Below are 16,871 nucleotides of genomic sequence, written 5' to 3' on the forward strand. Positions count from 1 at the left end.
GAACCAAAAATAATACCATAACCAAAAGGCAAAACTGAGTAAATACGCTCAACAGCAGAATAGAGGGTGAAGAGGAAAGAATCAATGAACTTTAAGATAGAAATGTAGAAATTATCTAATCTGAATAACAGAGAAAAGAGACCAATAAAAAACATAAAGAAAAGGAAAAAAACAGAACCTCAGTAACCTGTGGGGTTATAAAAAAAGATTTAGCCTTCATGTCATCTAAGCCCCAGAAGGAGAGGAGAAAGAGGGCAGGGTTGAAAAAAATGTGAGGAAATAACGACCAAAAATTCCCCCAATATGGCAAAAGGCATAAACTTACAGATTCAAGAAGCTCTGCAAATCCAAAAAAAAGGTCCAAAGAAATCAACATCAAGACATCATAACAAACCTTCTGAAAACTAAAGATAGTAAAATAGTCTTGAGGATAGTGAGAGAGAAATGACACCTTACCAATAGGGAAAAACAATTTGAATGATAGTGAATTTTGCTAGAAACCATAGATGACAGAAAAAAGTGGCAAAGGCTTTGTCAATGCTGAATAAAACAAAAGAAAGCAAAACAAAAACCACCACCACCACCACCACCACCACCACAACAAAACACTATCAATTTAAAATTCTATAACCAGTAAAAATATCCTTCAGGAATGAATGAGAAATCAATACATTCTCAGACAAAGGAAAAACTAAGAGAATTAACTACCAGCAGACCTACCTGAAAAGAATGGTTAAGAATGTTTCTCTATACAGAAACGAAAGGATAAGAAAAGAGATCTGGGAATATCAACAAGAAAAAGAGATCAGTAGAAGGAGGAAAAATATTAGTAAATACAATAGATTTTTCTTCTCTAGGGTTTCCTAAATTATTTTTGATAGTTGAAGCTAAAATTAGAATATTGACTAATGTGGTTCTAAATTTATGTAGAGGCAATACTTGTGACAATTATATTTGGGGAAGGATAAAGGCGCATGAAAGGAAGTAAGGTTTCTATACTTGACTCAAATGAGTAAATGTTGACACATTAGACTATGATGAGTTATGTATATATAATGTGTCATCTACAGTAGTCAGAAAAAGGTATGTAAAGAGATATACTAAAAAACACTATAGAGAACTCTAAATGGAATCTTAAAAATGTTCATGTAACTCACAGGGAGGAAATAGAAATTATAAAAATTAATAATAGAAAAAAAAACAAACAGAAAACAACAACAAAAATAAAATGGCTAACTTGAAACCTAACATATCAATAATTGCATTAAATATAAATGGTCTAAGTACACCAATTGAAAGAGACTGACAGAGTGGATTAAAAAATGACCCAAAGGCAGATTGTCTAAAGAACCTCAATTTAAATGTAATGACATAAGTACGTTGAATGTACAAGGATGGACAAAGTCATGGCATGAAAACATTAATTAAAAAAAAGCAGGAATGGTTATATTACTATGACATAAAATAAACTTCACAGCAAAGATAACGATCTGGCACGGACAGGGTTATAATATAATGATAAGAGTCAGGGCATCAAAAAGACATATTAGTCTTAAATGTATATTCAGCAAGCCACAGAACTACAATATGTGTAAAATAAACACTAATAGAACAGAAATGAAAAATAAACATATCCACAATTATGGTTGGAAATCCTCTCTCAATAATTGGTAGAATAAAAAGAGAGAAAATCAGCAAGGAAATAGAACTCAACCTCACCATCAGTCAAAAATATCTAATCAATGTTTGTACAACACACCATCCAACACACCAGAATACATATTCTTTTCAAATGCCCTTGGAATGTACACCAAGGTAGATCATACCCTGGAGCAGAAAAAGACCTCAGTAAATATAAAAGAATTGTAATCACATGGGGTGTCTGGGTGGCTCAGTTGGTTGAGCTTCTCTCTTTTTTTTTTTTTTAAGATTTTTAATTTATTTATTTGAGAGAGAGAGCACGAGCAGGGGAAGGAACAGAGGGAGAGGGAGAAGTAGACCCTCTGCTTAGCAGGGAGCTAGACATGGGGCTCGATCCCAGGACTCCAGAATCATGACCTGAGCTGAACACCCAACTGACTGAGCTACCCAGGCACCCCATACTTCTGACTCTTGGTGTGGGCTCAAGTCATGATCTTGGGATCATGAGATTGAGCCCCATTTTGGGCTCCATGCTCAGCACAGAGTCTGTTTGAGATTCTGTCCCTATGCCCCTCCCCCATTCACGTTCTCTCTCTCTCTCTTTAAAGTAAATAAAATCTTAAAAAAAAGAATTGTAATCACACAAAATATCTTCTCTGACCACAATGAAATAAAATTAGAAAAAAAAAGATAACAGGAAAATCCTCAAACACTTGAAGTCAAACAGACTTCTAAATAATTCGTGGGTCATAAAAGAAATCTTAAAGAACATTAAAAAATATGTTGAGTGAAAATTAAAATATAACATATAAAAACATATGGAAGACAAAGTAGTGCTGAGAGGGAAATTTATGGTACTAAATGCTTACATTAGAAAAGAAGAAAAGTTGCAGGGAAGTAAATTAAGCTTCTATCTCAAGAAACTGGAAAAAGATCAGCAAAATAAACTAAAAGCAAGTAGAGGAAAGAAAATAATAAGGGTAAAAGCAGATATCAATGAGATTGAAAATAGAAATATAATAAAGAAAATCAATGAAACAATGAGCTGGTCCTTTGTAAATATCAATGATTACCAAACCTCAAACAAGACTGACAAAGAAAAAAAAGAGAAGACAAAAATTATCAATATCAGAAATAAAACAGAGGTTATCATTACTCATCCTGAAAACATCAAAAGGATAACAAGAAAATACTATTAACCCTATACACATAAATTTAATAAAATTTATCAATTCCTCGGGCGCCTGGGTGGCTCGGGTCATGATCCTGGAGTCCTGGGATCGAGTCCCGCATCGGGCTCCCTGCTCAGCGGGGAGTCTGCTTCTCCCTCTGACCCTCCCCCATCTCATGCTCTCTCTCTTTCATTCTCTCTCTCAAATAAATAAATAAAATCTTTAAAAAAAAATTATCAATTCCTCAAAAAACACAAACTACTACAACTTAATAGGAAATAATTTGAACATCCCTATAATATTAAGGTAATTAAATTCATATTTGAAAAATCCTAAAATAGAAATCTTTAGACCCTGATGACTTCATTTAAGAAATCTATCAAACTGGGGCACCTCGGTGGCTCAGATGGTTAAGCATCTGCCTTCAGCTCAGGTCATGATCTCCAGGTCCTGGGGCCAAGCCCCATGTCAGGCTCCCAGCTCAGCAGGGAGTCTGCTTCTCCCTTTCCCTCTGCCTCTCCCCCTGCTTGTACTCTCTCTTTCTCTCAAATAAATGAATAAAATCTTTTAAAAAATTCTATCAAACTTTAAAGAATAATTAATACCAATGCTACACAATCTATTCCAGAAAATAGAAAAGAAATGAACACTTCCCAATTCATTCTATGAATCCAATATTACCTGGAGAGCTGTAAAGGAAAAATGTACTTCTATATATCTCTCCTTTACACTCACACTACTACCACCTGCAAACTTCTGATACCAGCTGTGTGGGTTTTCCACACATCATGCAATTTTCTGACACCAGCTGGGGGTCCTTCAATTTAACTCAATTCTGACACTATCTTCCTAGAGATAGTGTCAGATCATATAGCTTAAGAGTTCAATTACACAATACACTCCCCCTCCCCCCCACACACCATTTCAGATGCAAATTGCAAGTCTCAAGTTGTCATCTGTCTGTCTTACCTACCAGTTATACATCAGGATTCCCATCGCCCCCTCCTTGGGCTTGATATTTGCTAGAATGGCTCACAGAACTCAGGGCACCACTTACACTTACTGGTTTATTATAAAAAATATTATAAAGAATGCGTATGAGCATCTAGATGGAAGAGATGCATAGGGCAACTTATGAGGGAAGGAGCACGGAGCTTCTATCCTTTGCCAGGAGTGTTATCCTCCCTGTACCTTCATATGATTAGTAACCTGGAAGCTCTTAAACCCTGTGCTATTAGAATTTTTATGGAGCCTTCATCATATAAGCATGATTGATTATTAAGTCCATTTCTAGCCTCCCTCTTCTCTCCAGAAAATGGGGATGAGGCTGAAAACTCCAACCTTCTGGTTATGGCTTGGTGTTTCTGGTGACAAGCCCCCAACCAGGAGCTCACCAAGAGTCACCTCAAGTGACAAAAGATATTCCTATCAACCAGGAAATTTCAAAGGATCTAAAAACTCTGTGTCACAAAAACAGACACATAGATCAATGGAACAGAATAGAGAACCCAGAAATGGACCCTCAACTCCATGGTCAATGCATCTTTGACAAAGCAGGAAAGAATATCCAATGGAAAAAAAGACTGTATCTTTAACAAATGGTGTTGGGAAAATTGGACAGCCACACGTAGAAGAATGAAACTGGAACGTTCTCACACCATACACAAAGATAAACTCAAAATGGATGAAAGAACCTAAATGTGAGAGAGGAATCCATCAAAATCCTAGAGGAGAACATAGGCAGTAACCTCTTCGACACTGGCCACAGCAACTTCTTACTAGACACGTCTCCAGAGGCAAGGGAAACAAAAGCAAAAATGAACTATTGGGATTTCATCAAGATAAAAAGCTTTTGCACAGCAAAGGAAACAGTCAACAAAACTAAAAGGCAACCTACAGAATGGGAGAAGATATTTGCAAATGACATATCAGATAAAGGGCTAAGATCCAAGATCTTTAAAGAACTTCTCAAACTCAACACCCAAAAACCAAAAAATCCAGTCAAGAAATGGTCGGAAGACAGAAAAGACATTTCTCCAGGAAGACATACAAATGGCCAATAGACACATGAAAAAATGCACAACATCACTCAGCATCAGGGAAATCCAAATCAAAACCTCAATGAGATACCACCTCACACCAGTCAGAATGGCTGAAATTAACAAGTCAGGAAACAACAAATGTTGGCCAGGATGTGGATAAAGGCGAACCCTCTTACACTGTTGGTGGGAATGCAAGCTGGTACAGCCACTCTGGAGAACAGTATGGAGGTTCCTCAAGAGAACTACCCTATGACTCAGCAATTGCACTACTAGGTATTTACCCTAGAGATACAAATGTAGTGATCCAAAGGGGAACCTGCACCCCAATGTTTATAGCAGCAATGTCCACGACAGCCAAAGTATGCAAAGAGCCTAGATGTCCATTGATGGATGAATGGATAAAGAAGTTGTGGTGTATATATATACAATGGAATATTACTCAGCCATCCGAAAAGATGAAATCTTACCATTTACATCGACATGGATGGAACTGGAGGATATCATGCTGAGTGAAATAAGTAATCAGAGAAAGACAATTATCATATGGTTTCACTCATATGAGGAATATAAGAAACAGCCCAGAGGATCATAGGGGAAGGGAGGGAAAAAAAGAATGGAAGAAATCAGGGAGGGAGACAAACCATGAGAGACTCTTAACTATAAGAAAGAAATCGAGGGTTGCTGAAGGGGAGGTGGGTGGGGGGATGGGATAACTGGGTGACGGGCATTAAGGAGGGCACATGATGTGATGAGCACTGGGTGTTACATGCAACTGATGAATTACTGAACTCTACTTCTGAAACTAATGATGTTCTATATGTTGGCTAATTGAATTTAAATTAAAAAAAATAAAATAAAAGCTCTGTGTCAGGAACTAGACTCAAAGACCAAATATTAGAACAAAAGATGCTCCCAGTGCTCTTATCACTTAGGAAATTACAAGAATTTCAGGAGCTCTGTGCCAGGAACTGGAGGCAGAGAGAGATATATATTTTCTGTTATTTTATAATATCAAAACCTGACAAAGATAGTACAGAAAGAGAAACTCATAGACCAGTATCACTCATGAGGAGAAACATGAAAATTCTTTAAAAAATGGTAGAATTCAACAATATGTAAAATCAACTATATACCATGACTAAATAGGGTTTATTTCAGATATTCAAGGCTGGTTCAATATTCAAAAGTCAATCAATGAGATCCACATTAACAAGATGAAATAAAACAACAACAACACATGATCGTATTAATTGGTGCAGAAAAATTATTTGACAAAATTCAACGTCACTTATGATAAAGTCACTCAACAAATTAAGAATAGAGGGGAATATCCTCAAATTGATAAAGAACATCTATAGCTAACATCACTCTTAGTAGTGAGAGACTGAATGTTTCCCCCTCTGAGACTGAGGATAAGGAAAAGATGCCCATTCTCATCACTGCCATTTAACATAGTACTGGAAGCTCCAGCCACTGCAATAAGGCAAGAAAAGGAAATATAAGTCATACAAATCAGAAAGGAAGAAATAAAACTGCCCTTCCACTCAAATACTATGATTATCTATGTAGACAATCTCAAGAGGTTTACAATAACAACAACAAAATCTCCTAAAACTCATAAGTGAATTCAGCAACATGATAGGTTTTGAGATCTACATACAAATAAATCACATTTCTATAGTAATGAATACATGGAACTGAAAATTAGAAATACGATACTGTGTACAAATGCTTAAAAAAGATATACTTAAGTGCAAATCTAACAAACATATACAGGACTTATATGCTGAAAACTGAAAAATGCTGATGAGAGAAATCAAAGAAGGCCTACTTATATGGTGAGACATACTTTATTCACAGATTGGAAGACTTAACAGAGTAAAGATATCGATTTTTATCAAAATCCTAGCAAGGTTTTTTTTTTGGACATAAATTTATTGTAAGATTTATACGAAAAGCCACAGGCCTTAGGATATCCAAAATAATTTTGAAAAAGAGGAATATAGTGGGAGAAATCACTCTACCTGATTTCAAGACTTACATAACTAAAGAATTCAAGACTGTGTGGTACTGTAGCAGTCAGACACATAGATCAACACATGGAACAGAACAGAAAGCCCAACATGAAAATGTAAAATTATAAAATTTTTAGAAAAAGACATAGAAGAAAATTCGGGGGACATAGGATTTGATGAAGAGTTATTAGACTGGACATCAAAAGTATAATCAATAAAGGAAAAATTGATAAATAGGACTGATTAAAAATTAAAAACTTTGATTTGTGAGAGCCCCTGTTAAAAGAATAAATAACAAGAAACAGACTAGAAGAAAATATTTGCAAACCACTTATTTGACACAAGATTGGTATCTAGAGTATAAAAAGAACCCTCAAAACTAAGAGCAAATAAACCAAACAGTTCAATTAGAAAATGGGCAAATTATATGAATAGACATTTCACTGAAGAAAATACTAGGATAGCAAATAAGCACACGAGAAGATGTTCATCACTAACTATTAGGGAAATGAAAATTAAGGCTGAAGGAAATACCACTACACACTTATTAGAACAGCTAAAAAAAATAATAGTGACAAATGCTGGTATGGATGTGGAGAAACTGAATCTCTCATATGTTGCTGTGGAAAATGTAAAATGGTACAGCCACACTGGAAAGTAATTCGGCAATTCCTTCAAAATCAAAATATATAAACCATAGACTCAACAATCAAACTTCCTGGCATTTCCCAGAGAAAGAAATAACGTTTGTTCACACAAAAACCAGTACATGATTCTTCGTAGCAGCTTTATTTGTAATAGCCCCAAACTGGAAACAACCCAAATGCCTACTAAACATGAATGGTTAAACAAGCATGATACATCCTCAGCAACAAAAAGGAACAAGTATTGATATACCTAACAACTTGGGTGGATCTGAATAGCATTATGCTTGACTGGGAAAAAAAAATATCAAAAGGTATTATAATGTGTGATTCTGTTTATATAACCTTTTGTCAAATGTATAGAGATGGAGAACAGATTAGTAATTGTCAGGGCTGGGGTGGGAGGTGGGACTTGGTATGACTACAAAAAGGTAGCAGGAGGGAGATCATTGTGGTGATAGAATAGTTTTCTATCTTGGTTTTGGTGATGGTTACAGGAATGGGATAAAATGACACAGACTTTAGACACAACACAGTACCTAAGTCAAATTCCGAATTTTGTATTGAACCATAATTAAGTAAGATGTAATCAATGGGAGAAACTAGATGAAGGATATGTGGGACCTCTCTGTACTATCCTTGCAATTCCTGGGTGCTGTAATTATTTTTGAAAATTCAGAAAAAATTAAAATAATCCTATTTTGCCTTGGATAGCACATTACTTCTTCAGAGGAGAAGCCGTGAGACGGTGGAAACCCCCATACTGGGTTTTACATATAAGCATGACCTGGGGCAGAAGAAATGCATTGGGCGGCAGAATGTGGGGAGCCAATGTGGTGTTTCCCTGGCTCTGGGGATGTGGGAGGCGGTGTCCGCGCCCCTGAAGCTGGGAGGGGAGTGGCGCGCCGCAGAGTTCCAGCCCCACCCTCCGTGGCTCCTGGAGCCGGTTGGGTGAGCGCACCAGAAGGCTGGGCAGCCAGAACTCTTGAGTGACGCTCCAGCGTGCCCGACCGCCCCAGCCCCTCACCTTGGAGAAGAGCAAGAGAACTTTCTTTGAACTGCGAACATTTTTGGTAACAGGATAATCTCCCAGGCTTTGGCTTTCCGCCTCTTGATTGTGAGTTTGATCCCGCGCTGCTTTCCTTCTCCCGAACCTCGTGGGGTGCAGCCGGGAGCCCTCCAGCGCGCCAGAGTCCCCAGCGGAGGCTGTGCTGGTCTCCGAGGGTGGGAAGCGGCCGCCCGCCCGGTCTCCTCGCAGTCCCCGCCCCGACGCGCCGGTGTGCGCGGGGGGGGGGGGGGGGGGGGGCGGTATGGCCCGGCTGTAGCGGACGGTGCCGGGTGCTCGGGGAGCACGCGCGGCATGCAGTCTCTCAACATCACCAGGGAGCAGTTCTCCCGGCTGCTGCGGGACCACAACCTGACCCGCGAGCAGTTCATCGCGCGGTACGGGCTGCGGCCTCTGGTCTACACCCCGGAGCTGCCGGGGCGCGCCAAGCTGGCCTTAGTGCTCACCGGCGTGCTCATCTTTGCTCTAGCACTCTTTGGCAACGCGCTGGTGGTCTACGTGGTGATCCGCAGCAAAGCCATGCGCACCGTCACCAACATCTTTATCTGCTCCTTGGCGCTCAGCGACCTGCTCATCGCCTTCTTCTGCATCCCGGTCACCATGCTCCAGAACATCTCTGACACCTGGCTGGGGGGTGAGTCCGCGTCCGCACCTTCTTCCCTAATCCCCCAGCCTTCCGCGGGACTCTCCGCGTACCTCTGTTCCTTACATTTCTCTTTCTACCAAATGAATCAGAGCTCTTTCTTAGAACTTCCTCACCTGCGCTCACTTGGAGAGAAGTTTTTTGCTACTTGATTCGGTCCAACGTTTCTTCTCCTTGTCGCTTAAAGACACAGTTAGGTTTCTGTGCATTGCCCGGAGGACCACAGGGGAAGGGAGGGAAAACAGAATGGGAAGAAATCGGAGAGGGAGACAAACCATGAGAGACTCTGGACTCCGGGAACCATACTGAGGGTTACAGAAGGGAGGGGGGGGGGGGGGGATGGGGTAACCGGGTGATGGGTACTAAGGAGGGCATGTGTGGAGATGAGCACTGGGTGTTATACGCAACTAATGAATCATTGCACACTTCATCAAAAACTATTGATGTACTATATGTTGGCTAACTGAACATAATTAAAAAAAAAAAAGACAGGAAAATGCTAGGAAAGGTACAAGTGAGATGAGGAGTGGCACCGCTCACCAGTTATTTTAGCTCCTTTTCCCATAAAGCCAGGATTTTTTCTATTTTTTTTATAAAAGTAAGATAAAAATATTTCAAATAATAAAAATACTGATATCCGCTCATCCTTCCAACCTCCAGCTCACTCCACAGTTGCCTCTTGTGGCTTCTAAACAGGTATTTGTAGGACCCAATTTATATAGGGACTAAAACTATATGTTTTATATATGTGTGTGTATACACCCACACATATATTTGCGGGGGAAAAAAATCTTGGATTAGTCATTTTTTTCAGACTGGATTAACAGAATCAAGCAGGGAGAAGGAACACAGAAAACATATCCCCTTCCTGACTGATAAAGAAGAGACCTTGATTCCTTCTCCTTCCTTAAAAGGGGAGTGGAAATGGTAGAGAAGCCTTTCAGAGTTCAGAGTCATTGAGCTGGCAGCAGTATGTGGAGGTTGAGAAAAGCCCGACACTGCACTTACCCAGGTGATCCAGTCTCCAGACACACAGCTGCAGAGCATCTTCTAGTCCCTAAGCAGTAGTGCCTTCTATTGTCACCAGTGTTTCATGGTGGGCCTCGGGGATGAAGCACTGGCTGTACTCCCATTGTCATGGATGGGTGCATTCTTGAAACCACATCAAAATTCTTAGAAAGTGATTGCCAATACAGAGAGAATGTGAGAGAAATGCATCATTGTGCCTTCAAGCCTTGCCATTCCCACTCCTTTGCTACTTCCTTTTAATCGCATGGGAAGTTTCTTTTATCCTACCATTAACAATTTGAGATCTTCAATTTCTTTCCCTGGCATTGCTTTTTTTCCCATTAATTTACATTGGGTTTATCTTTAGTGGATCAAGAGGCTAAAATCTTTGATTCCCATCTCATCTAAAATTAAATATTTCCAAAAATGCCCTAACCATTAGAGAACATAGCACTGCTGTGGGAGTGACATGTAATGCAAGAAGTTGCAAACCAACTTATGGGTTATAGCCTTTCTATGCACTCTGATGAAATCATTGTGCTTGGGCATTTTAAAGTTGTCCCGTTCAACTAACCCCGTAAAATTAATGGGTAAATTTTGATCATCACATAAACTTAGTTTTTTGAGAAAAGGGCACAGGAGTTTTCATTTCTACATGTTGGTGAAGGCAGATTTATGAACCATATATGTATTGCTGGATGATGATAGCTCTGTATGTTAAGGTGAACATAATTAAGAAAAGTGGGATGTTATACTGGCAATCCAAAGACCTGGGTTCCTACTTTGGCTCTAATACATGTTAATTTAACACATCTGGGCCTCAGTTTTTTGTTAAAATATTAGGAACTCTAGAAGCTCGGAAGTGGAATGAGGCAGATGTTTAGCCCCGAGGCAAAATAGGAAATCACGCCTGGGAAGACTACAGAGTAGATCATCCTTCCCAAGGACTTTGGTGGTTGGTGCGAAAGTTTTTCTTAAACTTTCTGTTTTCCTTGCTTCCTAGTTCATGGAGGACATTTCACTTTAGCTTCTAAATGCTGAAAAAGGGTAATGCATTGTGTATATATTTTACAGGTTAGAGCGAGGATAAAGTGTATTAGTAAAAGTGCTTTGAAAAAATTAATCATTCCATGAAAGTGTAAGGTATTAATTCTATGAAGGAGTGTTTCATTTTAGGTGGCTTATGTTTATCCAGGACTAGATTTATAGAATAAATATTCTTATAAATCAACTAAGTCACACCAAAATTGAAGATCAGGGGAGAGGATCGAGTTGGCCGAGTTTTTGGAGCTAGTGATGCAAACAGAATTAACTTGTCCTTTATAGGATAGGATAATAATTACAAGACTCCCTTGATAAATTGACAAAAGAGCTTTCAATGGAGTGTAATCTAATAGTTCAAAGGTAATTCACAATTTATTATTTCATAAAGCTATTGAGGATCTTCTTTAAGGCAAAACATTCTACCTTGGTAATCCAAAAAAAAAAAGGAATAAAGCTTATCTAATCCCTTTTTGGGCCTCCGAAAATAGGAAATATCCCTAAATGAGTAAATATAGGATTTAATAGAAGAGGATCCCCTCTGCTGTGGGAGCACTGAAGTCAGGAAGGCTTCTCCAAAGAGGGGACTTTCGAGCTACATATTGAAGACTGATTCAGATTGTTTCCAGCAGAGAAAGAAGGATGGAGTGTGTTCTAGGAACAGGGGTCAATCCAAAGTTTGGAGGAAAGAGAGAAGGTGATGAATTCCAAGAACGCTGTGTAAGCCATTTCAAGAATATAGTTTATACATGAGGAATGGTGGGAAATGAGACAGAAAGGTAGGATAGTGCAACTGGGGAGCAAAAGGTATCAGTTATGCTAAACCTAAAATATGAATACCCCTCAAATTCCTCCAGAGGTAAAGGAGGAAATATAAACAAAGAGATGGAGACCACTAGGAGGCAACAGAGGCAGGACAAAGTCTCAGTACCACCCCTAGAGGGGGCAGGATCCCTTCAGGCAGGGCTGTGTGCCCTGAATTGACAGATCTTTTGTTGTTGCTGTTACTGCCCCCCCCTTTTTTTTCTCCAGAGAAGCTGGAGAAATGGAATTTTGGAATTTTATGATCTTGGCATTTAGTTCAAATTTAAAGAAATAAGATGCAATTGGGTAAAAGAAAAGCTCTCTGTGGGTTTGGCCACAAGTAATTCATGGACCTCCAGTTTGTGACTTTTCTTCAAAACCTGCCCCTCAAATATTTCTGACAAAGGTAGGGCTATAAATGACTGTTTTTGTCTTCTTTTTTTAGTCCACTTATCTCCCTTGCTAGGGACCAACGTTACCTACTGAGTCAAAGCCTGCATTTGGACAAGATTCCCAGGTGATTCATAAGCACATGCAAATTTGGGAAGTACCACTATACGTAATGATTCTCAGACCTGGCTGCACAGAGAACCTCCTGAGGGGCTTTAAAAATGTTTTGTGCCAGCCCCAGTCCAAACTAGTTACATCTGACTCTCTGGAACCAGCTTGCACTGACTTACAGAGACTATTGTGCACATCTCTACCCTTTTCCCCGTTCAGAGACGTCACGTTATTGGCTTGAAATCAGTCATGGCGGGGGTATTTACACTGTGGATGTCAGCAGCAAAAACTGTCTTTAAAAAAAAACCAACCAAACCAAACCATACAGTTGTTTTCCAGCACACCACTGAGCAGTTGAGTTTCCTTTGGTACAATGATGGCGCCGTAAATGACAGTTGCAACAAAGTGTATCCGTAAACGTTCGGTTTATGTGAGTTACACTCAATTAAGAAGGAGACCTAAATTCAGCATCTAAGTGTTGGTCAGCATTGAGGCAGGTGTACGTGCAATTCTTGTACATGTCTGGCATTAGCATCCCAATGCCAACACTCTTTGATCCACCAGTTGCTTTACTCCCACACTACTCCCCAGAACATCCAACACAGAGCTTGCAGGAGTGGGGATTCTCTTCACACAAGAATAGGAAATAGCATTTGCTTAATGGTTTTTTTAAAATCACTAACATGAGGATGGGGTTGTGTTGTTATAGCAATTGTGAGTTAGGCTTTGGAAATTCTGTGTGCATTCTGCTCCCCAATCTATTTGGTCCAACTCTACCAGCGAACTTGCCCATTGTACTCTTGGGGCCATGGAATTTACCTCTTCTTATCTGCAGTCTGTTTTTCCTCATTTTGTCTCTTTTTCCTACTCCTTTAATCTCTTTCTTTGAAATATCTACATGTTCCTCCAAATTCACTGTCTGAATATGTTGTTTTATTCAACTAAATTCCACACAATAGATTTTGCTTCTCAACAATGATCCAGAACACTTTTCCCTCTTCTCTAGGTTTCCATAAGCTTCTCTTTTCCTTCTTACTTTGTTATCTTTTTGTCTGTCTCTTTCTTTATATTCTGCCCTTTGATGGTTCTCATAATTCCTCTTAGTTTTTGAATGTGTGTCCACTTAAGCCTAGCATGCAATCTCTTCTTTCATCATCCATTTCTGCATAGAGGCTCCAATCAGGACTCTCCTTTTTTTGCTGATAATTCTGAAATCAGTATCTAATTATCTGAAGCCGTAATCCCCCTGATCTGAGAATAGGCATTTACATATAGATATCTTATTAGCATCCAACATTCTCTCGCTCTACCTTATCTCTCTGCCCAGGGTCTAAACTATTACCATTAATACTCTGAGTCATCTTTGTATTCACCATTTTCTGGGTATCTGCTGTGTGCACTGGGATATTAAAGGTATAGAGAAAGCTGTGTCCTTATGGAATTGCCAGGTTTTGGTTAAAGGAGGATGGGGAAGATGGCACTCAAAGAAAAAATGGAGAAGGCAGGGGATTTTGTTGTCAGAGTTCCAGAGTGCACTGTGGAGAAAGCACAGGGGAGGTGTTGGGGAACGGGGGGCTTGAATCAGAATGGGGATGTTTAGAGCTTGGATTCGGTCCAGGGGCAAGGGATGGTCTAAGAGAATGGGACTCATGGTGACTGAGGTAAATGTGAATTTAAAACATGGGGGGATTAATTCTGAAGAATTCCCAGAAGGAGGTAGAAAATCAGTTCTCATTCTAGCCTCCTTTATGGCTCTCAGTGTTCATGAATTGAGATGGGGAGGCCTTGAAGCTCTTGCCAGGAACCACAGCACTCTCTGCTGGCTTTTTTCCTGTTGTGGGTAGAGTGACAGCCGGGGGTGGGGGGGGGTGGGGTGGGGGGTTTGGGGGGGAGGGAATGATCTCCCCAGGTGCACCCAGAGCTCTCTGCATCTCCCTGCAATCCTGCTGTGAGCACTGAAAAGAATTTTCTAAAGATGACTGGTAAATTGACTAAAAGCAATTACAGAAAAGGAATTCCAAAAATAGCCTAAGTAATGGCAGCCTCACTGGGAGAAGTGCACTTTCGTGTATACTTGCTACATCTGAAGACTGCTTGCTTGGGCAAGAAAATATAAAAACTTATTTTCTCAGCAGCTGATAGGAAAATTCCTCTCAGAGCGGTGGTCCTCAGTCTTGCCAACACATAGAATCACTCGGGGAGTTTTTTAAATGATGCCTGGTTCCTACCCTTGGAGATTCTGATTTAATTGGTCTGAGTACCCAGGTATTGGATTTTCAAAAGTTCCCCAATTATATAATTTGTAGCCAAGGTTGAGAACCACTGATGTAATGCAAATGCTGACATCGCTGAGACATGGGCTATTGTGAAGATGAAAAGAAATAATGGATATAAGGTGCTTCCGTAGCACAGCGCCTGCCCCGTATGCCCACGCAAAGTTGCTCTATATTGTAAGGAAAAAATAGCCGTCGGAGTTACAGTGGTTGGAGGATGCACAAGTCAGTTGTATAAAATGAAGCTAGACATGGAACTCTGAGGCAATTCTCCCATGATACTCAGTCAATCACGTCTTTACTAAAGCCTTGAAGTTTTTTGGAGTCTTTCAAGGTGGGTTTAGAAAAACGTCGAAAATGATTAAAATGTTGGGAGACCTGAGATATGACGAAAGACTGAAAGAATTATTCTCTCATCTGGAGAAAAAAAACTCTAGTTTTAAGTTAGCACACCCCCACAGCAAGGTTTTCAGTCCGCGTTACCCAGAGCCTTGGTGGGTGTGGAGCAGGCAGGTTTCCCAGGCTTCATCAAAACAGCTCCCTTCTCTCTTTTTAATAAATTGGGTTTTGCATAAGATTTCATGTTTGTAAAAAAGGATTTTACTGGAAGGAAGAAACTGGAGGGAAGGAGGGTAGGAGAGAAAAAAACACTCACTGTACATCATACAAAAATTTTAGGTGGGGGGCACCTGAGTGGCTTAGTTGGTTGAGTGTCCATCTCTTGATTTTGGCTCAGGTCATGATCTCAGGGTCGTGAGATCAAGTCCAGCAGAGCATGGAGTCTGCTTGAGATTCTCTGTCCCTCTCCCTGTGCCCCTCCCTCCACCCTCTTGCTCTCTCTCACTAAATAAATAAATAAAATCTTAAAAAAAATTAGGTGAGTTTTTACAGATTTCAACCTGATAAATTGTGAAATGGGTTATTAAAGGAAGTTGTTGGGGTGCCTGGGTGGCTCGGTCGGTTAAGTGTCTGCCTTCAGCTCAGGTCATGATCTCATGATCCTGGGATTAAACCCCCCCCCCCATCCTCATCTGGCTCCCTGCTCAGCGGGGAGCCTGCTTCTCCCTCTCCCTCTGACCCGCCTCCCGCATGTGCACTCTCTGTCTCTCTCTCTCCCTCAAATACATAAATTAAAAAAAATTTTAAAAAGAAGTTGTTGAATTATTATGTGGTGAAAAGATCTTAATTTGGGGGGCCAGCTCAGAGCAGAGGGATTAGACTGGAACTTCTTCGGGTCTATTTTATTATTTGATTAGTGGTTAGAAAACATCACTTACAAGAATAATTTTCCCTTTTCTATAACATTTTAGAAACTTCAGAGTTCCTGGGGGAGATTAAATATGGTGAAACTGATATAAAATCAACAGTATTATGGGGCTTTTAAAAAACTTTTAACAGGAATGATGAAAGCTGTTGTCAAAGAATAGACTCACTGAAGTAGAGAAGTTTAAAAAAATAAAAGAAGTAAATCAAGAGAAGGCCCAACAACAGTAGTTTGGAAGTCAAATCAAAAATTGTGCCATAGGGCTAGCCTCTGGGAGATCTTCTCTTGAATCAATTATATGCACACTTTAAGAAAAGATGCCACAGTCAAGAAATTTACTAAGTTTTCTCAGGAGGCTAGAAGGTGGTAGTAACAGCAGTAGGATTTGTATGAGTCTCTACATAGGGCAACAACATTTTACAGTTAAAATAAGGACACAAAAGGATTTGGCAATGAGAAAATTTGAAAAATTTCATTGTTACTTAGGAGGCATAAAAAAAATTCCCTCTTTCATTTGCTTTTCTAGAACATAGCTTAGCATGTTCTTTGACCAGTGGTTGGTTTATTAGGATTTTTGTTTGCAAGTAGAGAAGCCCATCTTAAACTAACTTAAGAAAAGGGGGCGGGGGATATTCTGTCTCATGGAACTGAAAAGCTCAGGACTAGGTCTAGCTTTAGGCACAGCTGGATCTCGGTCCTCCCAACAGTGACTCCAGGGCTCTGCCATTCTCCCTGCCTGTGCCCAGCCTCACTGTCT

General features: G+C 39.9%; 1 protein-coding gene across 1 annotated transcript in view; it reads left to right on the forward strand.

Moving 5' to 3' along the window:
• The first annotated feature begins 8,874 nt into the window (after nucleotides 1–8,874).
• QRFPR (pyroglutamylated RFamide peptide receptor) overlaps nucleotides 8,875–16,871 on the forward strand; it is a 55,391-nt gene continuing 47,394 nt past the window's right edge. The window contains exon 1 of the mRNA XM_021681491.1: nucleotides 8,875–9,214. Within this exon, the coding sequence (XP_021537166.1) occupies nucleotides 8,875–9,214 (340 nt within the window). The remainder of the gene's footprint in view (nucleotides 9,215–16,871) is intronic.

Source organism: Neomonachus schauinslandi, chromosome 2 (genome assembly GCF_002201575.2).
Source record: "Neomonachus schauinslandi chromosome 2, ASM220157v2, whole genome shotgun sequence".
Taxonomy (NCBI): Eukaryota; Metazoa; Chordata; class Mammalia; order Carnivora; family Phocidae; genus Neomonachus; species Neomonachus schauinslandi.